This window comes from Hyaena hyaena, unplaced genomic scaffold (genome assembly GCF_003009895.1).
Source record: "Hyaena hyaena isolate Hyena2069 unplaced genomic scaffold, ASM300989v1 scaffold_1196, whole genome shotgun sequence".
Taxonomy (NCBI): domain Eukaryota; kingdom Metazoa; phylum Chordata; class Mammalia; order Carnivora; family Hyaenidae; genus Hyaena; species Hyaena hyaena.
In genome coordinates this window covers 103,286-129,304 of record NW_024081830.1, presented here as the reverse complement: position 1 = coordinate 129,304, position 26,019 = coordinate 103,286, and the positions used below count along the sequence as shown (strand labels likewise).

Here is a 26,019-nt window from a genome sequence, read left to right as displayed (position 1 = left end):
CTGCTGGGACCTGACTCCCTCTGAACACTTGGCATTTTCAGTACATTAAGTCAACCAAGTGCAAGGACAATAGAAAATGAGTAAAACTTGAAAATTTTAAATACAAAAAGGAGTGATACATATTAAATTAAAAGAGTTAGGAAATATGTCAACTATATTTCCATAATAAAATTTTTGTAAAAGGCTAGAAAAGAAGAACAGGATCGGGAAGAAAGAGTATACTAATGAACCACAGGGGAGCCCACAAGAGGGGGAAAATGGTGGGAAAAAGAAGAAATTGCGTGTGAAGCGGGCAAGCAAAGGTTAAAAGCAATTAGGAAACACAATTACTAAAGAGAACAATAAAAACATAAAATAAGCTAGGATGAGTAGTTCAAATAAATAACATCAGCTCAGAACATACTTACAAAGATTATAAAACAGATCAAGTAGTAATAAAATAAGGAAGTGGTATAAAGCAGTAAATTAAAGAACAATTAAAAAACACTAAGGATAGAAAATTAACAGGCTAAAATGACATTTAATAATTGTATTAATAACTAACACTTACTGACTTCTCATGGGCTAGGCATTTTATATGCATGATCTTATTTAATTCAAGTTTATTAAAACAATTAGGGCATTTAAAAATGTAAACAAAAAATGTTCAGAGGGAGGCAAAACCAGGCAGCAAAATGATCACAACAACAGCAAAATGAAAGGTGAGCAAAACAGTCTGTGGGTACCCTTTCCCATTTCTTGTGTCGCGTGATTGATTTTGCTGTTGAAAATCCCAAGTACCTGGCCTGGCGCTTCCCACATAGACTGCAGGTTCTGAAAGTGCCTGGTGCTGTAAATGACACTTCTGTCCGCATTTTGTCCTACTGAGCTTCCCCTCTCCTAGAGGCAATTCCTAGTGATTAATTTTCTCAAGCAATAGAATCCATAGCCTGGGATCGATGGCGGTGGGCAAAGATCTCATAATCCCACTAAATTTACACGATTTAGCTCAGGATTATCTTCTCCTAGGACTTCCTAGTCCCTGCAGACGGGATCTACAGAGTACTTAGTGCACTGGCTTGAAATGAGAGTCCTTTTCTGATCGTTTGCTTTTCTTTCTCTCTAGGCCCCCTGATTTCTTTTTTTTTTTTTTAATGTTTTTATTTATTTATTTTTTTAAATAATAGTTTATTGTCAAATTGGTTTCATATAACACCCAGTGCTCATCCCAACAAGTGCCCTCCTCCGTACCAATCTTCCTCAAGGAATTAATAATAGGCCCCCTGATTTCTAAACAGGACCCTAGATTTGTATCCTAGCCTGCAATTCAGGCCTGGTACATAGTAGATGCTTAATGCATACTTTTTGCCTTGAGTGTACTTGAACCTGTAGTTAAGAGGTTTCTCCTCTTTTTTCCTTTCTTTTCTTTTCTTTTTTCTTCTCTTCTCTTCTTTTTTACTTATTTATTTTTAAACCAGCAAGAAGACCTATGACTGGATTTTCTAGGAATCCCCACAAACACACGCATTTTTGTGTTTCTGTTGCTCAGAATCTCTCTCCCACATGCAAAAATGGCTTTTTCTTCTTCTTCTTTTTCTTTCCATTTATCACAGCCTGGTATACATCCTTTACCTCCACTTCTCTATCCCTTGTACCCTATAATCTTCCTCAATCACGCCATGAATCTTCTATGGGTGCACATTCAGCAATCAGGGATCTACAGCTCTTCCTTGTCTTCCCCATGCTTTCTTCTCGGACAGGTGTTGACTCTGTGGCCTTGAGCTTGATCCACAGTCCATTCATTTGATTGGCAGGCATTTTCTTGGAATCTGTTATTACCCGGTTTCTGCATTGGGCATTAGGGCAGGGAAAATCAAGCACCTCTGAATCTCATCTAAGTTGATCGCTATGGTTTGCCTTCTTTGACCTTATTTTTTGTGGCAAAGGCAAAACAATCGGTTAACATTCTTCACAGGTAGTTATATTTTCAAGAGAGTTTGGAAATCTTTTGCTTACTTTCACTTCTCTAAGCAAGAGTCCCACTTGTCTCTAAGAAAGACCTCCGGCCTGTATTTATTTGACCCCTGGTTGCACTGGCTTGTTTTCCAGTGTGCTCTGGAGGTTGGCCAAGACCTTTCAAACACACAAGACAAAGACCTGAATCAGATGTGGACTTTCCCACTTATACTTGGTCTAAATTTCACCTTTACTTTTTTTTTTAGTGTTTATTTATTTATTTTGAGACAGAGAGAGTGCAGGGGAGGGGCAGAGAAAGACGGAGAGAGAGAATCCCAAGTACGCTCTGTGCCAACAGGGCAGAGCCCGGTGCGGGGCTCGAATCCATGAGCTATGAGATCCTGACCTGAGCGAAAATCAAGAGTCAGACTCTCAACCAACTGAGCCACCCAGGAGCCCCTACATTTACTTTTTATTTTCTGATTACAGATTAATATTTAATGTAGAGAATTTGGAGAATGAAGGAAAATCCCCTGGAAGGAAGTTACTGCTAACTTTTTGCTCTCCAGCTTTTTAGTGTTTTGTGTGTAAGTGTGTTTTGTGTGGGTGTAGAAAGGCTATGATCGTATCGAACATATCATTTTGTAACCTACTTATTTTACTAAAAATATATTATGAATATTTTCCATATCATTAAACATTTCTTCTCAAACATAATTTTAATAACCGCACAGGAGTCTGTTACAGGGGAAGTCCATAATTTACTTAATCAATCTCTACAATGCAACATGCAAATTGTTTTCTTCTTCGTTTTTTCTTTTTACTATTATTAAAAACACGGTGGTAAACATCATAATACAGAAAACTCACTGTATATTTTCTGTCATTTCCTTGAATAAATTCCTAGAAATGAAATTGCCAGACCCAAGGATATGAACTAGCCTAAGGCCATTGTGATACATGGCAAACTTTTCTTCTGGAAACATCTATGCATGTATGGTTCCCAGCAGCAGTTTATGATCCTTCTGCTTCCTCACTCTCAGGAAGTGTCTTAGCAGTTGTTTAATCGTTGTCAATTATCAAACTATAAAATGGCGTCTCATTTTTATTTTAATTTAATGTGTATCCCTTTGGTTCCTAGTGAGATTGAATGTCTTTCATTCGTTAGCCTTGTATGAAATGTTCATCTTTTTCTATTGATTTCTAAGAACTTTTATACAAGAAGGTTATTATCCCATCCTGCCCTTTGCCAACATGTAGAAAATAGAGAAAACTCATTGCTCAGTGGAAGAGGGTTCTTGTGGAACAAGGCTCCAGGTCTCATTCTGTCTGTTTCTGTGGAAAGTTCTTCAGCGCAAAAGGTGGATTTTTTATCCCTGGAAAACTGAAGGCAAATCTATAAGTGTTACTGGTGTTGATCTTTAAAAAAAAAAAAAAATTGGGGCACCTGGGTGGCTTAGTCGGTTAAGCGTCCAACTTTCGCTTAGGTCATGATCTCACGGTTCGTGGGTTTGAGCCCCGCGACGGGCTATGTGCTGACTGCCAGCTCAGAGCCTGGAGCCTGTTTCAGTCTGTGACTCCCTCTCTCTCTGACCCTCCCCTGCTCGCGCTGTCTCTCTCTCTCTCTCCTAGAAATAAATAAAAATATTTTAATAAATAAATAAATAAATAAATAAAATAAAAAATAAAAAAATTAACCCTGCATTCTGAATTCACTTACCATTTCCTGTATTTCTAGTCTGTGAAAGAACTCAGGGCTATCAAATAGAACCCAAGAGTTCTCTTAGAAAACCAAGAGATCTGTTTATCAGTAAAATGTCCCTTGACAGTTGACCCTGTGCCTAGTATTTCCAGGAGTATTAGGATTTACCCAGTAAGTCCTTGGCTAGTTTGTACCCTGGATGAAGAAAGCAAACTACAGCCATTTAACATGCTTTCTTATGACCTTAGCTCGACTTAGGTCTAAAACATGGTCTTCTGAGTGACATGCTGTTTTTGGGTATTTGGGCTGGCGTATTTGTCTCCTGGTATCTTCTCCTTCCACCTGTGAAGGTGCACATTCTTCTGGGCTGTTGAATTTGACACCTTACCAGTGCTGTCCCCTCTGCTCTCCTCTTTCCGTAACAGAACAGATACAGAAAAGCCAGTTCAGACTCCCGAGTGGGAAGACTCCCATTGCAGAGGTTTCTGGAGCAATGTGAAAGGGGGAAAAAATTGAACTTTAAAAAATCATCCCACTCTCACACCCGACTGAGGATCCCAGAAGAAAAGAGGCCATTCCCCAGCATCCACAGAAGATATCCGGGATGGGGCCACATGAATTCTGAATTCTCCGGTCCATAGGTCGTTCTTGAGCCCTTGTTCCCATTCTGTGTAAATAGAATTCTCAAAACAGCAGTATCCTTCCCTAAATAAATTAGTGCCCCATTCTAGCACCTTCCCCTCAACGTCCTCCGTCTGCATTCTCCCCTATAGCTTCCCACCATATCCACTCCCTCCCCCTTCTGTTAGCTGTAATGACCCTGCAAACACTAAATGGCATTTGAGTGCATTAAGCAGCAAACTCTCTGGTGACATAGCAATTATGACTCTGAAATAGATTTGGTGCGTCACGGAAGATAAGGGTTTTGAAAGTTTCTGTTGTGATTATAGCCTGTAACTCCCACAAATAACAGGCTTCAAAATAAGAGGCTGCCAGTGGCGCCTTTGTGGCTTTGTCTCAGTGATGGCACGTAAATTGCTATTAATGTCCTAAGTGTACTTGAATATGCCAGTCTTTGGGATGCAGAGTTGGCTCAGTGTCTCTCTCTATGCAGCATGTCATTGTGGGTCTGATAATCTGGGGTAATTGCTGTCTCTTGGATGGTCAGAAAAGTATAAGGGGCTTTAGCTCCCTGTGTGATGGCAAATAGCCTCAAGGTCCACACCATGCATTTTGTGTGTGTGTGTGTGTGTGTGTGTGTGTGTGTGTTCTGTGTACAGCTACCATTCATCATGAAGGTATGTATACAATCTCTGTGTGTTCCTTGAGTAAATAATAGCCTTTCAGCAAAGCCGAAGCAAAATCAGAGGTTATAAAAATAAAATGAAGAATTTGGGGGGGCCGTGGCGAATCACCCAACCAGATAATTTATACTGAGAGTTTTTAAAAAATTATTTTTAAATTACCCTTTGCTTGAATGATCCAGCTTTGGCCATATGAATAAATACAATTTTCTGTTGTCTTATACAGCTACACTCTTCCAGTGTAAGCAGCATCCGTATGTGTGTGCACGTGTGTGCATGTTTGTATGTGCATTCTTCACATGCTGTGTTTTCTACATGTGTATTAGTTCTATGTAAATACGAGAAAGTATGTCAAAACTTTGCCTGATTGTGGACACTGTGTGTGGATGCGTGTAAGTGTGGACATGTGCTCATTTATGCAGGTCTGAGTGTAGAGGATGTTTATTCAGATATAAATACTTTCCTGCACTAAGGCCCCTATATTTAGCTAAGTCAAGCTGAACTTATTTTCTTTGACTCTGCACAGTTAAATAAAACAGATTTTTAACTCCCGAAGTACATGTAGCCCAAGGACTCTGTAAGTCAGTGGGGCATGGAAACATGTGGAATTGTCCTATTTGCACTGTTAACAGAAATAAGAAAGCAACTCAGTGAGGAACTTGGGAATTCACACTACTTCATATCCTGTATGAGCTGTGAAAGGGTCCCCCAAAACCATCCTCTGTGTCTGAAGAGCCTCACAGGACAGTACTAACTGTGGGCCTTCGCAACACATGAATTAGAAAACGGTAAAGTTTAGAAGGTGCCATTATAGATCTTGATCTCAGAGTTGACCTACACGTGAACTTGAGTTGTGTGGTGCAGGTGCTGGCAGGGCGGCGCACGGTGACCACGTGGCAGTTGATAGTCTTGGGGCTGGGTTTTGACGGGTGCCCCTTGGACAGCAGTTAGAGTGTGTGCCAGACAAGGTTGGAGGCAGTGACTGGTCAGAGGGAGTCCATGCTCATACCAGGTAGATGAATACCAGATTGACTCTATAGGTCTTCGAGCAGGACTCTGCCATTCCAGATAAGATAACTTAGCATTAACTGGTAGGATGGCAGCATCCGCACTGGTGTCTCAGAAGTATAACCCCAGTCGGGGCGCCTGGGCGGCTTAGTCGGTTAAGCGTCCGACTTTCGCTTAGGTCATGATCTCACGGTTCGTGGGTTTGAGCCCCGCGTCGGGCTCTGTGCTGACTGCCAGCTCAGACCCTGGAGCCTGTTTCAGAGTCTGTGTCTCCCTCTCTCTCTGACCCTCCCCTGCTCACGCTGTCTCTCTCTCTCTCTCTCTCTCTCCTAGAAATAAATAAAACATTAAAAAATTAAAAAAAAAAAAAAAAAAAGGAAGTATAACCCCAGAGGAGTAGAGTTTGTCTTGTCCAAAACCAAGTTTGGTGAAATGGATTGAGGCTTAAGAGTGGGTATTATGAGAATCCCCTAAAAGACTTTTTTGAGGCCAGTCCTGTGGTTCATAGGTTCTAGCATCTTCCTAAGCAGCACAAAGAGTCCCTGAAGGTGAACCACAGACACGAATCCCCCACCTTCTTGAAGCCCTAAGCCGTGCTGTGCATGTGGTGCCCACACAGTCACACCCCCTGACCTCTTGAAACCTGAAGTGTCAGAAAGCAGTGGCACAGAGCGAGAACTGAGCTTGGCAAATTCTGGCTTCTGAGTTCTAGTTTCCTCCCCTGACAAGTAGGAATAGGAGCCCCCGCTGGGTTTATATACCATTTGAGACTCATCCACCAGAGTAAGAGAATCGCTACCACAATCCCTACATTACTGTGTGGTTATCATGTGCACCAGTGGCCCAATGGCCTTGTACACATGGCGCAGGCCACCAATGGAAGCTTTCAAAGCATTCGCTTCTCTGTTTGTCCAACTCAAGGACTTAACCGAGCCCCTCTCGGTGAGATGTGACCCCTGTCCTCTGAGGGCCTGTGGCTGAATGATCTATGATCTCGTCAAGACTGAAAATGAAAGCCGTTCATATGGCCTGGACACCCTGGCATAATGGAGCCCTGGCACTCTCGGGCGCCATCTTGCTGCCACGGCTGCCCTTCTGCTTCCGTTGCTTCTGGCCTCATCTCAGTTCCTGGGAGCCTTCGGAAAGGATTCTGTCCCTTCCCGGTGGCCTCTTTGCCCCTCTGTCCACTTGTCTATTTTCTGCTTACCTCTGAGCTGACTTCCCAGAAGCCCAAGTGCAATGAGTTCCCTGGTATATTCTCTCCTAGCACTTACTACCACCTAGAATCTACCTTTGTCCTTTTGACGACTTATCGAGTGTCTGTGTTCCCACGAGGCGGTGAGCTGCAGGAGACCAGATCTACCACTGCATGCCGAGTACTTAGTACGGGGCAGGCACCGGGGACTTATTTGTGGAATTCAGAATTAGATGGTGACCGAGAGGAAGACCTGGTGCTCACACAGATATTTAAGTAAATAAGAGCTGCATACGATTAAAAGTCAACATGGAGGGTCAAAAAGCCGGGGGTCCTGGCATTTAGGGAAATGGATGAATGCCTTGAAGGAGGAAGGAGGTGGCTCTCTGGCCAGGTTGTAGAAGATGACCTGGATTTCTAGAGACAGAGGAGAGGGACAGGTGAAGGCAAAGGGCTCGCTGCACTTGGTAGAGTAAAAGGCAATCTCACTTGGGCAGCGGGCAATCTGTTGTTTCTTGGCAGCGGCTGAAACTACTGAAGCCTTGGTGAGCGAGAGTATCTGTTCTCCACCCGGAGTGGCTTCTTCGCTGCCGGGTTTTCATAACGTATGGACCTTCCGAGCAAAATCTCAAGGCTCAGGAAGCTGTGGTGGGGCCCGCCTAGAAAGGGAGGTCATGGCGGGATCGGCTGGAAGGTCACCAGGGACTGACCTAGTGGCAGGTGACAGCCAGGGAGGATGCCTTCAGCAGTCCGGGGACCATGGGAACGGGGAGCCAGCAGCATGGAGATAATCCGAGCAGAGGACTGAGTCCAGGGAAATACGATAGCAGGTGGGAGTTGGTGAGCTGAGGCTCCAAAAGCAGGATTCGAACTGCAAGAGCAAGTCACTCTCTCAGTCTTAGCTGAACTCTAAGCACTAGCAGGAAACGAAGCAGAAGGTGGCCTTAGATTTGGCAGAGGGAGCTCAAGCCACAGAAAAGAAGTACCTGCAAAGTACCTGTACAAGGAAACAGGTGCAGAAAGTCAGCGCAAGACGGGCAGCAAAACGGATTCTGAGTTGCCTCTGGTACCAACATAAGCCGGGACGAACTATTCTTGGTTGAGTGTACATGTTATTCCCCGGCAGGCATGCCCACATCTAGCAAATGTAAACACTGCACGGGACAGACGGACACCAAAAAGTTATTTGGTGTTTGCCCAGCTCTGCGAGGCATCCTGTATTTTATCTGACAGCTCCATGCCCAGATCCCAAGGTGCCAGAAGCTGAATCTGCATGGGAGTCTCAGCCTCAGAGAAAGTAAAGACAAGAAAAGTCTCTGCAAGGCCACACAGGGTCTGTGTCTGTTCCATGCATTTCTGTGACCCCCACTAAGCCAGAGGCGGCGACTAGGAGGCCATTCCAGACACAGGGTCCCCCCATGCCCTTTGGAGAACCCCTTGTTGAGATGGTGTGCTAAGCTGTGGAGCCACAACAGGAAGGATCCAGTGTTCGGTTTTTGTCCAACTGTGTTTTTAAAGAAACAGTACAGCACAGTGTAAATATTAATCACAGTTCCTTATTTGGGATCTGGGATGAAATTCCAGATCTCCTTGAGGTCTGCTTAGGAAGAAAAGAGTTCAGTTCCTAGATGTAAAAGTTTCTCTGCAACTCAGCACTGCCTCTGCTTTCTCGCTTGAATATTTTCTAGGTGTTGGTGACTCTTTCCGTGTAGTCAGACTCAATGGTGGAGGTCACGGATCTGCTACCGTGGATCTCTCCATCCCCACCATGGAGACTGAATGTTGTAGTGCCTGCCACTAACTGTTTATGTTCTTCCTCATATGTCCCTCCAAGAGACATTTATTAAAATCTGTGCTGTGTCAGGCACTGTGGTAGGCACTTTGGAAGCAAAGAGAAGTTCCACGGCCCAGTGGTCACGGTCTGGTGGGCGAGGCAGGCACATGTAAGAACAAATTCAATATGGCTGCATGGGTACTGTGAAACAGGTGCATACAGAAAACATGGGCAAGGGTGGGGCAACCTGCAGATGGAAGAGACATTGCCCAGAAGCAGATAGGGCCACAAGAATACTTAACCTCAATCTTGAAAAACAGTACAAGGTGTGAGTGGCGTGTAATTGGATGAGTGGAGTCTTCAAGGGGAAGGAAGCAGGCATGAAATGACTCCTCTGTTTGGGGAATTTCTCAGCAGCCTGATATGGTTGAAGTATTATTAACCACAAGCGTTGAGTTGGGGAGTGAGCAAGATCAAGGACATCGTGGACCTGATGAGGACACTCAACCTCATCTTGAGGCTAATGAGAAGCCATTGAAGGTTAAACAGGGAGATCAGAATTACATTTTGGAAAGATCACTCTGGGGGCAGCTGGAGGTAGGACCAGAAATTGTCAGAGTGGGCACGTGCCTACTAACCATTGTCACACTTGCCGAGGAAACTTTGAATATTTTGTCCCCTAGGGGACTTTCCAACAGCATCGGATTGGTAAATGCTTGGTGTATAATCTTGGGAAAACTATATGCATATCTAGAGAACACAGTTCTTCGATCTTGTTGGAAAAGTGGTCGATCTAGGCTGTGGCCCCACTAAGGGAGCTGATGTCCGCCCCATAAGTGGTGGCTGTACACGTGTGTTTGTGTGTGTGCCTGTGCCTGTGCCTGCCTGGCCGCGTGTGTGTGCATGGAGAGGGAGAGAGGGCGCATCCTCGTTTCTTCTGTTTTCCTTCCTGGCCGGCCCCACCAGTGCCGGGCCACTGGGGTCCTAGAGCACGTCCGCCTCCTCAGCCACGCTGAAGGCATCTCTCGTAATGGCATCTGGCCCATATGCAGATCTAGCTCCACTTGGTGCTGACATCAGCCAGTTTGTGGCACCTCAGCGTATTTCCGGGTTGCAAATGAGAGTTTCTTAGTGCCAGGCTTCGCTTGGGCTGTCACATCAGGTGATGAATTCTCTGCATCAACTGTGTGCTGCTAAGTAAGGTAAGCTCAGAGGAAGGGCGGGAAGGAACAGAGGATGGGACCAGCCGCTCTCAGCTCGGCAGCCACTGCTCTGGGCTAAAAGCAGTCCTGGACCCTCAACAGTGAGGGAGAGGCAGGTGGCCCTTGTTTGGGATGGGAAAGGTGCCAGAGAGAGAGAGAGAGAGAAGTAGGAGCTTCAGGTACAATTCCATGTTCTCCTATTTTTTCAGGAGTCCCCACGTGGATGTTCCCATCCCCCACTGCTTCATCCCTGACCTTATAACTAGCTCGCTCTGCCTCATCCCACAGGAAGGCTGCACCTTATCCATTAGAGGGGGTACTGGCAACATAGATTGGGTGTCTATCCATGATGTGTCAAAGTCATTCGGGTAGGACGTAGAGTCAGTAGTCATTTGTTCTGAAATTTTTTGTTCCCAAACTCCTTTCATTCATTTGTGTTTGCAAGTCCAGGTTTTCCTGTCTAGGGAACCATGTGCATTTTGTCCTAATTTTGTATTCCGTTGGCTTCCTCCTCCAGGAGGCTCCATGGTGAGCCTGCTGCTGGCTTAGGCTTCATCTGGTGGAATTAGATGTGAGATTAGGTCTCGCCTCCAGGCCGCCGGCCGCACAATTACCTGTACGACTAACTGCGAACATAAACGCTCCTCCATCAGGGAAGCTCCTAGAGATAACAAGGGCGCACTTGGTTTTGCAGATTTCAGCCCCCCACCCCTGCCCCCGTGAAGGCTCAAGTGCATTTCCAACATCAGCATTTTGAAGGGAGGCTGCCTGTTCTAAAGGGAGATTTGCATCTGAAGATGAGTGCAGGTGGAAGTTGGGGTGCAGAAGAAAAATCAAAAGGAAAAATCATATTTATTTCTTCGCCTACCCACCCCCCCCCCCATGGTCGCTAATGAGACCATCCTCTAAGCTCCCTACACCCCCTCCAGAGATAAATAAACACACAAAGGCGGAGCTTCCTACTTAATATGCACCCGCAGTCAGGAAGCGGGATGGAATTGCTCCCCAGGGTTAACGTGGCAGTAAGCGAGGTCAGCTGTTTCCCAAGACGGAGCAGCCTCCGAACGTCTTGCATTAAGGCTGGAGCCGCGCCGCCGAAGCAGCCGGAATGATTTACGGGAAACCTGGGCAAGTTGGGCTTGCTCGCCGTTTCTGATCACGGAGGTTTTAGCGGCAGCGGTGGCGGCAGACGCTGTGCTGTGGTTTCAAGTAGCTCCAGGAAAGAGAGTCCTCTTCCACCTGGCCCAGAGTCAGGCACGCTTATTCCAAAAAGGGCATGTGTTCATCTCGCTTGACACCCAGAGGCCGCAGTGTTCCCAGTGTGGCAAGAGAGGGGTCCCTGTTCCTGGGACTCTTGGTGGGGGGTAGTTATAGGATACAGGACTTCAGCCTTAACTCTGAGGCACTATGGGACAGTTGGTCACCGTCTGAAGCATGTGTGTGTGTGTGTGTGTGTGTGCGCGCGCGCGCACGCGCACGGATAGAGAGGAAGTGAAAAAAGAAAGACATTGATTTTATTTATTTTTCAGAGGTCTTATGTATTTATATATTCTTCCTCACCGGGCCAAGTAGTATAATTAAAATGCCGGTTTTGATATCAGCTCGAACTGATTCCTGTCTCTGCCATCTGTGAGTTCCCTGGGCCCTCTGGCGTCTTGTGCACTGGTCTGAGAAAACAAAACTTTTTCGGATGTCTACTGTTTGAGTTATTTCATCTCAGACATCCGAATCAAAAGGAGTCTCCCAGAATCTTCTGGTCCGTCCAGGATGCCTTTGCCAAATCCTTCCTAATGAGACACCACAGGGCTCATTTTCTTTACTAATGGCTTTATTTTTGACACCGCTTATTGTTATTTTAATGAAATTGAAGCATGGCTAAATAATGGTAGTCGCGGTGCATTATGGCTGCCATGTGGTGAAACTCTTGTGCCTTGGACTCTGACATGGACACGGACTCCTTTCCTGGGGTGTCCACATCTATATGTCTCCCCCAGGTCGATTCTAAGACTCTTGAGCCTTTTCTTCTTGTGTGAGCACTTTAATCTCTGCCTCATGACACTGCACTTACAGAAGCTCTGTCCAGTTTTCTTAAAATCCTGTACTACTCAGCAAACACACACACACAGAGCTATTTACTTATTTATCCATCTATCTCTCTGCTAAACACACACATGTAAAAAAGGATTATTAAGACAGACTGGTATCAAAATGCTAACAGTTAACTATCTTTGCACAATAGGGTTTTCAGAGTTGTGCATTTTGTTTTTTATGCTTTTTCTGTTTTCCAACTATTGCATATCCAATTGCAAATATTATATTTGTAAATTTTATATAAGCTTACCTTTTATAACCAGAAAAGATAAAATCAATAAAGAATTTCTTTGGGATAAAATAAGTATAGTCGCTGTTCCACTCCTCCTGAAACAGCATCAGAATACATGTGTTCTTGGTTGGGAAGATGGACTAAGCTCTTACCACCCCTGTAACCAACCTGTGTTAGGAAACTGAATTGATTCTGTTCTTGATTGGGATCGCATGATAGGGTCTTGGCCCCAGAAAGATAGAAAAGAAAGAATTGTATATTTTTAAATGTTTATTTATTTATTTATTTGGGGAGAGAACACATGGGGAAGGGGCAGAAAGAGACGAAGAAAGAGAATCCCAAGCAGGCTCCACGCTCAGTGCAGAGCTCCACATGCAGTCGTGACCTGAGCCAAAATCAAGAGTCATAAGCTTAACTGACTGAGTCACCCAGGCACCCCAGAAAAATTGGTTGTAAAAGAAAGAGTTCCCATTTCTTCCTCATTGTTCCCCATCCGATCCCTCACCGAGCACAAGAGAAATGTGCTGGGTGGGGAGAGGGGGCGAAGGAGCTACTTGCCTGGGTCAGGAGGTGGAGATTGGGATTTTCGTGCAGTTATTCGTGCATCCCCAACTGAGGTGGAATGTCCTTGGCATTGCCCGGGCCAACCTTTTGCCCTTAGTATCTAGACCTGCCTGCTCTTTAGGGAGGGACAGAAAAACATCTCTCCTCAGGTAGAGGTAACTGGTGGGAGCTGCTCTGAATGAAAAGCCTGGCTTTCCTGGGAAAATTGGAACATCCTTTGGGTGAGCCAGTGAGAAGGTAGCCAAGAGGGTGAGAAGGGCAGAGGAAACGGAGCCTAGATTCATAGGTTATGAAGCCTGTGTGTCTCAGTCGTAAACCAGAAGCCTGCTTCTCTCTCGCACCCCTGCTTTCTTATGAATGAAATGTGAGCATGCTTGCCAGCATGTAGCTCCTGGGTGCTGCGGATTATTCTAGAGCGGGAACTGTGACCCCCCCCCAAATGGCAATACTAACACCTGCCCCAAGAAATATTTCAGAGAAGAAAATGAGTGGAAAATACAGTAGAAAATAAGTTACCAGGAATGCCTAAGACCTGATCTGTTCAACATTAACCTTTTTAGAGCTGAGGGGGTTATATTAACTCCAAAGGAACACAGCAACTGGGGGGGGGGGGAGGCATTTTAGCTCACTCATATTTTAATGCCTTAAAATACATAAACAATCATGAATTATGCATCGTGAATTAACCACTCTAGCAAATCATCCGCCAGCTATTTTAATGGGGGGATATTTTTGGAGAGGGGTGGTCATTAAAACAAATCCTTTTAGAGCAATTCCATTTCTGGCTGCTTCTAGATTTAGAGTCTTAGAAAAATGATCTATAAAGATAGATCAAACTTACAGCTTCCTGGCTCACCCACCTCTCTAGATAAATTTGTGTGGATCAGCCCTTTGCCCACCTCTGTTTTCCCCGGTTTTGATGGCCTGAATCACCCTCCGTACTTTTCAAGGCTCACCTCAAAGAGTACCTCCTCCATGACACCTTTCCTGATGCCCCAACATGATGGGGTATTGCCTTCATCTCAACCATCATCACAGCTGGGCTGTGCCATTTCTTAGGTTCTGCCTTGAATTATAGGTCATTCGCATGCGTGTCTTACCCCTCCTTGAAGACATGAACCATATCTCACTCATCATTGTAAACCCATGAGCATCTAGTATAGAACCTTGCACAGAACAAGTGCCTTAGAGCCCCTAACATATAGAACATGCAGCGAAGACCTTAGAAAGCATTTGGGCAACCTTTTTTATTTTTCTCAAGGGGAACCCAAGGCCTGAAGACGTAGAAGGCCTGAAGTGCCTCGCCAGAGTCGATAGCTAGTCATTGCCAGAGTCAGAACTAGAACTTGGGTCCCTTGACCTGTCGTTCCTCTAGAGCATCGCAATGATCATCAGACAGCTTGGACTGACTTAAAATAGCTTTGAGAGGCGGGAGGTATGAACCTCGTGTCCAAAGGCTCCGTGGGAGGGCCCAACTTCATCTGAGGGTGGAGGGAGTCCTATCAGCCGCAACAATAGCTGCCCAGCCGAGGAGCTTCCCACGTGCCAGGCACGGTGCTAGGCCCTTTACCCAAGTTGCCTTGTTGTCATTGTCTGCTCAAAGTGGCCACCCGATCTCAGAAGACTGACCTCTCTCCCTTTTTCCCTTCTAGGCTAATGGAGGTTGGCAGGATGCTACTACCCCTTCATCAGTGACCTCCCCTACAGAAGGCCCTGGCAGTGTTCACTCTGATACCTCCAACTGATCTCCTAGCAATCGCATCCCGGCTGACCCTGTGTCCCAGTCGGGACAGGGCCAGGAGGGAGGGTTTCTCTCCCATCGCTGAAGCGGTCAGACTGGAGGTCGAAGCAATCAGCAAACACAATAAGAGTCTCCTTCTCTTCTCTTCTTTGGGATGCTATTTCAGCCAATCTGGACACTTCTTTATACTCTCTTCCCTTTTTTTTCTGGGTAGAAGCCACCCTTCCCTGCCTCCAGCTGTCAGCCTGGTGTCCGCCATCTTTCCCGCCCCCTCCCTCTGTCCTAGACTCCCTGGGTCCCTGCCCTCTATTACATCACGGAAGGATATTTTCAACAATTAGAGGAATTTAAAGAGGAAAGACAATACAAAGAAAATAATAAACGTGTTTGTATGTTTTCATGCTGGTGGTTTGAGGAGCCAAATTTACCTCACTCGGATCCCTCGCTCCCTCTGTCAACAGGCAGCCCTTCTCTGTTTCTCTTCTTATTCTCACTACCTCTTAGCAGGAATGCGCCACGTTGCCCTCCTCAACCCAGGCCCCTGCCTCCCCTTGCTCTTCCCTCCCTGGGCCAGCTCCGCTTAGAACGCTCCCTCCTCTTTCTTCCCAGCCCACCCTGTGCCCTGGGGACTGCCATAGCTGGGCTTCTAAAGGTGCCACATTTTCCAGTCCCACCTCCATTAGGTCGATCTCCAGGCAGGAAGTCGCGCAGCAGGAGAGGACGTAAGCAACCAGAAGGGCAGAATTCTTGGAGGCTTTCACCTCCTTCTCCTAACAGCTCTTCCTCTCAGAGGCACATTCTTTGGGGGCCATGCAACACTTAGTAAGCGATGTCCAGAACCTACCGTCAAACCAGATCTGAGCGGCCATGGGGATGAATGAACCACTAAAGAGTAGAACATTCTCAGCCAGGACCCCTTCAGCGAAACCTTCTCGCACATGCATGCGCGCGCACACCGAGGCCCGTGTCAGCACCCGCAGGGCCTCACACGTTCACTTTCTCCAGATCAGTCACACGCCGCTTGCGAAAATACCCGTATTGGCAAACGCAGCAGTTAGCCCAGGAGAGGGGATCAGAGCTCCACTCTGAGCGGAGCTCACCGCCACGCAGACACAGCGTGTGCTGGAGGCTTCCAGGCCCTGCAGCCTCACCCCCACCCCCTCCCCCCCGGCTTGCACACACAGCTGCATACACGGGACTGTATCCAGTGTCAGCTCTTCCTGTCCCAGCGCCTCTGGAGCAATCCAGGAGCCTCACCCAGTACTTACAGTGTCTGTGATGGATTTGGTTCTGGTCTGGTTTTGGTCTTCTATGAGGGACATCGCATTACTTATCCCACGTGTGATATGGCACCACCTCTCGTTGTGGAGGGGCTGTATACGAACACGGCTTGGGCGCATTTTGCTAGCGTAATTTGAAGACCCGGGAGCCATGGGGAAAGGGGAGGCGACGTTCTCCATGAAACCCTCACCGGGATTTCCATTCCCTGGGGATTCTGAGCGAAGCGTTCTGGACTAGAAAGTTACCCCGTGGTGTCACCTGAGCTTACATCCCTCATAGCCAGCTGTGTGCCAGTGAGAACGGTGGCAGCCCTGTGACTAAGTGCAAGGTTGGTCAGATCTCCCCGGTGCCTCATTTTCTTCATCTGTGAAGTGGGGTTGGCTTACCAAGAGGCTGGTGAGAGACTGAAGAAATTGGTTTCATGCATATCCCGATCTGTAAATGTGACGTCGGGGGAAGTGGCGTCCCCAAGCTGACCGGGTTCACGCCATGTAGGGGCAAGCTCTGATTTTCCTGTGCCAGCGTCTGGTTACCATCAGTACCCTGATGTCATTGCCACGGTGACAAAGAAAGGAAGGGGTATTGTTGCTTTCTTGTTAGTTTTGGTCTGTTTGGCTCCATAGACTAGAGAGAAGCCTCTAAACTAGAAAAGTAGGACCCGGTTCTCTTAGTTTGTACTTGAATCCAGTGTGTGTCCTTGTAAGTACGTAGCCCCCTGTCACACATGCTCTGCTTGAGAGGCTGGTGGGAGAAATAGAAGACCCTCAGGGGTAAGGATGGCTGTCTACCAAGGTCATGGAAACCGTGCCTGGCACTCAAGGAAGGAATAGAAACTGCCCCTATGTGTGTTCAGGAGAGGGGTTACCTAAGAAAACGGAAGGAGTGTGAGTCTGAAGGAAAGGTAAAAACGAAATCTTGGGCAAGACGGGATTATGCCTTGATGACGAAAAGCAGTGGGAAAACTGTGGTGATCGACGCCCCAGTCAGAACAGAGCTCAGTAGGGAGGCTTCCTGGTAGAAGCCATCAAGTGACAGCTCCGTAGTTGTAGAAGCAGTGGAGAACCTTGCTTAGCGTCAGGAATCCAAACCACCCACCCAGAAGGACAGTTGGGGCACATGGCTGACGGTGCAAAGTACAAAGGAGACCCAGAAGGGTTCTCTTGGACACGTGAAGAATGATTCCACATCTGGGTTGAGCAATTGCCATTTTAAGTTGATGCAACAGAGCAGAGCTACATTTGCATAGTTTCTCTCCCGCGGGAGTGGGCACCGAGTCTCACCTCTCACAGCACCTTCCCACCCCGGCGCTTCTGTCCACCCTGTCCCAGTTTCCCACCACCTCCCTTTCACGCCCTCCGGCACGTCCAACATGGCAGCCTCCACATCCCTCCCTCAATGGTGAGCGAAGCATGGGATCTCTGGCGGCAGAAAGATGGGGATGGAAAGAGCGTGACTCTGGAAATACAGCTCCCTGGGAATCCATATTAGGTCAATCCTAACAGATACCAAAATGTGCCTCAGGACTCCCGCATTTTCTAACTGGAGAAGGAGCGCGCCATTTTCCCTGGAGGCCTATTTCCCTGAGAAAAAGTAGCTCCTGGGTTTGCCCACCTTGTAACTCTTCACCCCACCTTCCTTCTCGTCCCTGACTCCTTCCCCTGGCGTGAAACTGACGCCTTGTGCAGTACTTTATGCCAAGTGGCACCTTCCTTACGTCAGTTCTTTTTAGTTTGCCGTGGTGGTGGTTCTTTATTTGCTCGTTGTCTTCTCTCATGTACCTTCTCCCTGCCCCCCACCTCTCCCTTCTGAGTTTTATTTTTCTGCCCAGAAAAACCTGACTTCGATACCAAAAAAAAAGATGAAACTACAGAAACTCAAATTTAAAAAAAACTTTAAAAAATACAAAAAAAATACTCAATGATTCTTTCAGCTTTATTAACATTTTCCATTGTTTCTTGCGACTTGTGTCTCGTTCTTTGTAGTATTGATGATGAACATTTGATAATGAATGTTCTTGTATATTCAGATAAAGAAAAAAAAACCAAAAAAGCGGTCTGGATTTAATAGTGTTTATAATAAAAAAATTTTAAAAAATGACCCTCATAGCACGCAAAACAGGATGGGGGAGGCTCCCTCTTCTTTCTGTGACAATACTCATCATTCCTGCATTTGTTTTTCACACCAGACTACCTACATTAATCATTTCCCCCATTTTTCTTTCATTTTCTTGCATTTGTGAATTAGTTCAAGAATGCTAGAAAAGTGTCGAGTTGTGCACATTCATTTCCTGTTTCACAATGTTTAAAAGTGACAGTAATTCATTTTGTAAACTAAAAAAAAAAAAAAAAAAAAAGGTTGGGATAGTGAAGCATCCTAGGTACAACCTAACATGTTATGTTTATTAACTTTGAGACCCAGAAATAAATTCTTTTCTTTCTTCCTTCCTACTCTTTAAAATATATTAAAAAATTATGTTTTGTGTTATTTTTGGTTTGTTTATCGCGGGGGGGGTGCTTTTTTTTTTAATTGTCAGGATTATGATCTTGCTGTTTTTATTCCTTAAATATGTACACGAGGTGATGTGAAAAGATGACATTTGTAGAGTAGGCGGTTTCCTTGTGGTTCTCTTTTGCTCCGGAATTCAGTAGACTTCCAAGACAAAGAGGAAGTCCAGGCCGATGTCACGCACTCCTCCGTATTTCCAGAGCGTGTGGCATTCCCACAGTCCCTGAGAAAAACACAGTCACGGCCCTGGGTTCACCTTTTGGCCCTTAACAAATTCAAGGAGTCAGTCCAGAAGACCTTTTATAAGGTAGGGAAAGACTTTTTGCCTTTGTTGACTCTGAAAGCCACAACAGAGTGTTTTCTTTCTTCCTGATTAATAACAACATTCCGTGAGCCCTCCTAACAACCAGAGAGGATTTTTCTTCCAGAAGCATCCCACAGGAAATCCTGGTGTGATGGACCACTGGCTGCTTAGACTAGATCCAAGAAGCCATTCCTGGGTCAGTCAGTGAGCCTCCTGATCTCTTGAGTCCTGATTTTGGATGAAGAGTTGAGAAACTGAGCCTGACTCAGTGCTCTCTCCTTTTAATGGTGAGAGGTCAAGTTTGACTCCTTGACAGCAAACCTCTTATTAGTCTCCAATGGAGGCGGCTGCTTCAAGCAAATGGTTAAACTGGCTTGATTTGGAATGTTTTTATTAGTTACAGGAGAAAAGAAAGCAGTACGATCTGGAAGAAGCTTATCTCAAACATCTTGCATTCAACCAATGATTGAGTGTCCAGAAAGCATCAAGAACCTAAGCTAGAAAAGTGCAGGCAAAGGTGCGGGACCGCGGAACGAAGCCTGGCAGGTGTTACTGCCCACACACCTGCACGCTTGTTCCTGAGTCAACAAAATAATGACGAGCTTTTCACATCACCTTTACGGTTTCGACACCCAGCTCAAAGCTTTCTGGAATCTTTCATTTTTTGTAAACGTTTTTTTTTCCCTTTTGTTAAAATTAATAAAACATTCAATGTGTTCCCCCCTTTTCTCTCTTACGACTCCCTTTCTTTCCTTTGGCGTTTTCCATTTTTTTGAAGCGCTTTCCTTTGGTTGTTGATTTTATTCTCTCGCTCTCCTCCCCTGTTCTTGTTATTCAGTATAAACCTGCAAAGTTCTGCTCTGTTTTGGTTTTGAAAGTTTAAGCTTTTCTGCTTCTGTGAGAGCACAGGCTTCTGTCCCTTTTGATTCCAACTGAACTTTTGTGTTCTCTAATAATACTAACACGGTGTAGGTTTTACCGTCTCCTAATTTGTACTGGTAATGCATATTCCAAATAAATAGTTTCTTTTGTTGCAAAAAATATATATAGTTGTATTTTGTGTAAATTTCTTCTCTTAACGTGCTAGCAACCCAAACTAGGGGTGTGTGAGTGGAGCGTATGGTTTATGCGGTGGCCCTAATCATTTTAAAGGCTGCAGACCAGGTCAGGGGGGCAGATGACTTCACGAGCCACCTAACTCACCCGTGAAATAAAAGGGAGGAAGGGAAGAAGTAGGGAGGGATCTTTTATGGGCAATTACGAGCTGTGCTGCAGGCGGCCGTCATGTGTGCTGGTCAACCACCAGTGGCCACTACCAGGCATCAGTCAAAAGAAATACCAGGGAAGTTTTCCGTAATAAATCCCAAGTTTTTAAGTCACAGCTGTTTGCCCAGTGGCTTCCCTTTCCTTCTCTTTGTCTGCTGTCAAATCATGGTACCTGGAAAATCATGGTACCGGAGAGGTGGTGTAGATGATGGAATCTGGGTTATGAGTCATACTCAGTCACAGACTAGATGTCACTCCAGTAGATCACCTACCATGCGTTATGTCTACCATCCTATGTAAGCATCTCTCCCCATTCTTTGCACTCATATTGTGCCCCTGACCTTTGGATTTATGGTCTGTTACAGTGTTTGGGGTCTCCAAGTGTTCTGGCTACAATACCATGTCAGCTCTCCAGGCCTCAGGCTGTGTCCCAGCCATTAACGCCACCTTCCCATCCACAAGCAGAAGAGAACTTATCTGGCATTTGACGTGTCATCATCCCTCCAGGGACGTCACATGTACCGATTTCTTGTTTTCATGCCTTAAGTCTCCAGAGCCCTAATGAGGCAGGCATGTATTGATGTCTTGAAGGAACTAATCACTCACCTTCTCATCCTGATTGTGATTCTAATCAATAGAAAATCGATCAAAGGATCCAAGGGATGGAGAGTCAAGGAGGATCAAAGGGTCATTTTTATTAACGGACAAGCTAAGAGCCCAATGGCCTCCACAGCATAAGGCCAGCTGCCCATGTTGACTTGGAGAATATCACCAGTGGCCAAACTAGAGGCCTCGTATTCCTTCTCAAAACCTAGACAATGGAACACACTTGTGGGCCATCTGCTTGTGCCAGGCAGGCTCAGACTACTTCCTTTTCCAGTTGCATGGAAAATTGTGGACCAAACTCTGCCCCCCAGTCTACTACTTAGAGTGACATTAAACCTTTGTAACAAATAGACCAAACATGGGTGAAGCCTCAAATTCAATAGCCTATTTCTTACTTAGGTAATCGCCTGAGGCCAGTGTTCTTGATCCGGGTGCCTCTTCTTGGAACAGTGATTCGGGAATCCAGCTCCTTCCACACTGTGGTTCTTGTACCCTCCTGGAGTGTGTAGTCCTTCACATCTAACTGGCAGAAGGGAGAGGAGCGAGAAGGCTTACCACTTCTCGAACCCGTTGACCAAGACATCGCTTCCACTGCTATTCTCAAGTGCATTGGGTGGGGGCTGGGGGTGGTTGGATGGAAAAGTCGTCCCTGGTTTACCAGCCAGTTCTGGGAAATAATGCCACACACCAACTTTCTGGACAGTTGGCCATTTGTGTCACAGCTAGTGACAAAATGGATAAGTGAGCGCAAAAGACAATCCCAAGTGATTGTTTCACTGCACTAGACACACTCCCAGGAAAGACATTTGCAGTCAACATCCCAGATCTGGTTTTGTTACTCTTCAGTGGGGAGAAGGGGTGTATACCCCCAGGTCCTAGAGCCAATACACCTAAGATTCCCCCTCATGGGAGAGGAAACAGAAGTCTCCTCTTCATGGAGATGTGAGAAAGGGAGGAGACATCCCCCATCCCCAACATTTTCCAAACTTGGCCGTTGCTCAGACTCAGGTCTCAGCACTCAGCCCATAGTCACCAGGCAGGGGGAGCTGTGGTCCATTAAGACAACCTGTTCCCACCGTCAGGAGGTGGCCCCATGCTCATTGCTGGCCGGCAGGTCAAGTCTGGGGGCCAGCAGTCACTTTGAAGACTATAGGTCTTAGAATCACAAAATCTGATAGGCTCACTGTCCTCTGCCTGCCATTGGTTTCTACATGCTTATCCTTATAGACTTCTGCACTTGCTACTTAAATAAATAAATAAGTAAATAAATAAATAAATATATAAATAAAGATATGTAGCAAAATGCCAGTGTTCTGAGCACCATTGGTCATCCACAATACAGCTTCTGAAAACATCCAGTGTAGAGAGTGCCTCTAGAGCTCAGTCTTAAGAAATGATTCACTGTGTCCGGGAGTGTGTTTTAGCCTGGTTCTCTGAACTGGAGGCCTGGAGCAAGGAATGAGGCTCTGCTTTGAGCCCTTTGCCCCCCGGCCTCACATTAAGGAAACGACAGCCCACAAATGATGAAAGTGGAGGCTTTACCGAGAGGTGCAGTCAATGGCTCTGGCCTTGGGCAATGTGGGCGTGAGAGCAGAGAGGAGGTGAAGGGTTGTGGCGGTCACCCTGCCCACGGCCACAGGCTTCAGAGAACCGTTGCCCTCATGTATGTCCCTGGGACCCATGCAAAATACAGCTTAGCTCAAGCTTCTGGATGCCCCTGAGCCAGAGCAGGAGGCCTCATTCAATAACATCCACGTGACACTGTACCACAGCCAAAATCCAATTCTCCCACAATATTCAGCCACACTGTCCCATGTGGCTCACCAGAGTTGTCAATGAGGACCTTCTGATAGCACAAAAGCCACCACCAAGTGCTACAGTAGCTTGAATATAATCCTTCCATTGACACGCATCCAGAGAGAACTGAAGATCAAAATAAAATCCTCCTCTCATAATTAAAATTCAAATGCTAGCCTATAGCTCTGCCTTCTTTGGTTTCCTCCTGGGGGCACTCTCAGCTAGAAGTAGAGCAGACACTTTCCTTCTATGGCATTCGCCCTCTGTGGGAACAGAAGTCGCTGTCCTGACCCCTCCAAAGTTCAATGAATCCAACTTTGAATCTCTCTAGTGCCCTACTTTTTTAAAAAGTCACTTTAGGAGGTACATGAACCATATCTCAGCAGCAGCCTGCCCCAAAGAATGCAGAAAACACAAGCAAAGCTGAGGCTTCTGGTCCAAATCAAGTTCCCAGAACCCAGATCACAATAACACATGAATGTTGCTAACGAATGGCCATAGCAGAGATGTTACCGTTCAGAGAAGAAGCAGGAAAGACAGAAAACACGAGAAAGAGTGAAAAGAAAATCTGTATTTCAGTCTTTACCATGCCCACTAATTAGCATCATCTGTCGTGTTGAGAAAAAGCCACCGTTGAGAGGTTAATTTTGCACTCTGCTTCCTATGTCCTGGGGGAAACAATCCAATCTACACATCCTGCCTTCCCTCTCCTAGAACAACCTTTGAAATATTCATGTCTTTGTGCAGAATTCAAAGATGTAAAATGGGTCCCCTCCTGTCCACGGGCTTTCTTGAGACTCCCTCCTTCCCCATGGTATCCATAGACATATGTAAGATGTATCTCAGTTTCCATTTCTCTTTAAGCCCTGCGTTCTTATCCCAGACACGTCTATCCCTCTGCCACTGTGACTTCTCTTCCTTCTCTGGACCTTCTCCAGCTCATGATGCCATTTGAGTTCTTCCTTTGTCTCAGCTGAGTCCATGTCCAACTGTCGAACAGAGGCTGAGGTTGACTTGTGGAACGCTGGCCTTCCACCCCATTACCCCAGCCCACAAAACTTGCCTGTCCGTCCCGAGCTCTCTTGGAGGTGTGCCCCCATGTTTCTCTCCTATTTTCCCCCAAATCCCTTCAAAGCAGAGCCAGTAAAGTTCAAATTGTCTAACCCCCCTCCCCTTTTCATCACTGACATCGTTACTCGGTTTTATGGAGGACTCACTCTCTTTGCTGTTCAACCTAGACATTTGGGTTGTTTGGTTGGTTTTTTTAGCATACTTTTTAAAATTCTGTTTTGAAAAGGTTTCCAAAAATTCTGGATCTGTCCAAGGCTTCCGTTGTTCAGATAAATTCTGCTCTGCTTTCTTTTCCTTTCAATTCTTTGAGTTGAGTCATAAGAAGAGGTGTCTTCGCATCACCGGCATTCAGCCACTGTTTTCCCGTGCGGTGTGTTCCCATAGCCCTCCCCCCTGAGCCCTCCCTTAGAGTCTCTCTGGGCCCACCTGCAGAGCACAGGATGTGACAGAGCCCCTATACACAGCAACTGCAGTGCTGAAATTCACTAATCATTCTTGAAGCATTTAACACGGTCTTCTTGATTTCCCCCTTCAGATGTGTCCACATTTTCTTTTATCATCTATGAGACCTTTAAAGTCATCCACAGGGATATCTCAAATTGCCTCTATTACTAGCTCCACATCTGCTGCTTTCAGAGGGTCTTTCCTGGATCCTTTGGTGAGGAATACATATGGTTTGCTCCCTGGGATCTTAAAAGTCAAACTACACAGACTTGAACCCTGGCTCCAGTACTGTCAGAGTCTTTCTGGGGGCTCATGGTGACTCCTTCGGTTAAGCATCTGACTCTTGATTTCAGCCCAAGTCATAATCTCACGGTTTATGAGTTTGAGTGCCAAGTCAGGCTTTGTGTTTTGACAGTGCAGAGCCTACTTGGGATTCTCTCTCTCCTTCTTTCTCTGCCCCTTCTCCACTCATGCTGTTCTCTCTGTCTCTGTCTCTGTCTCTGTCTCTCTCTCTCTCAAAATAAATAAATAGATTTTAAAATTTATAAAGAAGATTCTTTCCAAAGCTAGATGAAGGAACTTTTCCCCCACCACCCGATTCTCCAACATTCCAACACCAACTACGTATCCAACAATTCTGACACCCACTCCCCTGGGTGACCGGCCGACTCCACAGACTGAGAGGCTCAGTCACAAGTCTGCCCTCAGTTCAGATGCCAGATGCATATCTCGGGTCACCCATGCTTCTGACTGACCAGTTTATTAACTGGGATTTTCCACAATCCCCATCTCAGGTCTGATAGTTTGTTATAATGACACACAGAACACAGGAAGCCATTTACTGGCTGATTATACAAGATACCAATGAACATCCAGGTGAAGAGATACATGAGATAAGGTCTAAGAAAGTCCCGGGTGAGGGTCCTCTGTCCCCATGGATCTGGGATGTGCCATCTTCTCCGCTGGTGGATGCATTTGCCAACTCGGAACCTCCCCAAGCCCTGTGGTTTAGGGGTTCTTAATGTGGTTTTGGTACCTGGGATGATCTGTTAAATCATTGGCCATTGGTGATTAATTCACCCTCTAGCCCCCTCCCCCTCCCTGGAGACTAGGAGGTGGGGCTAAGTGTTTTGAGCTTCTAATCAAGATTTTCTCTCTTTCTGGATCCACCCCCATCCTGAAGAGTTCTAGGGGCCCACACACAAAAGATGCTTCCATCCTACTTATCACTCAGGAAATTCCAGGGATTTTAGGAGCTCCATGCCAAGATCCTGGGACAAAGACCAATGTATTTCCCATTATACTCCAACTACGTACCAGCTTTGTGACCTTGGATAAACTGCTTCACCTCTTTGTGCCTCAGGTTCCTCATCCATGGAATGGGGGTAACACTAATACCTACGTCGTAAGGTTTGGAGAGGATTAAATGACTTACTACTTAGGACAATGGCTCACATATTCAGTGCTACAAATGTGTTTATTCTTTATTCTTATCGGGGGAGGGGGGTGGTATCTCCCTCCCTGAACTAGAAACAGTTAGAATGCCCTCTTTTTTTCTAGCTCCATTGCTAAGTTTGGGTAGAACTATTAATTATGGGTATATTTTCTTTTCTTTTTTTTTTATATCAGTCTAGCCGATATGATAAGATCTTACCCTTCCAAGGAAATCCGTGTCACCTCCCTGGCTCAATCAGCAAGTACTCCATCATTTTTCCATGATTGCCCACAGTGCCTACCTTAAAAGAATCTAAAATTCTTGAGAGAATTCACACACCTGATGCTTAGAAGTAGATAACCAGTCTTGAGTTTGGATAGATCTGTGAAGTGACTCAAGTGTCTTTATACATGCCACAGACTTTCTTTAAATTCTCATTCTCCCCTAAATATCCTTTGCTGAGGCTTCTCACCACCAAGGATGTTTCAGCTTAGGAGGAAAGGATGCAATGGGCTCCAAATGTCTTACTTGAATTGCTTCAGCACAAGCGATACTCTGCCAG

At 45.9% G+C, this 26,019-nt stretch overlaps 1 protein-coding gene across 3 annotated transcripts in view; it reads left to right on the top strand.

Annotated features, from left to right (window-relative positions):
* The window catches only part of PBX1 (PBX homeobox 1), a 293,334-nt gene extending 278,186 nt beyond the window's left edge, over positions 1–15,148 (top strand). For 2 of the 3 annotated variants that reach the window (XM_039222847.1, XM_039222846.1), the window contains one exon: positions 14,660–15,148. In XM_039222847.1, the coding sequence (XP_039078778.1) occupies positions 14,660–14,752 (93 nt within the window). In that variant the 3' untranslated portion in view covers positions 14,753–15,148. The remainder of the gene's footprint in view (positions 1–14,659) is intronic. The other variant, XM_039222848.1, reaches the window with a different exon arrangement.
* Positions 15,149–26,019: the final 10,871 nt, after the last annotated feature.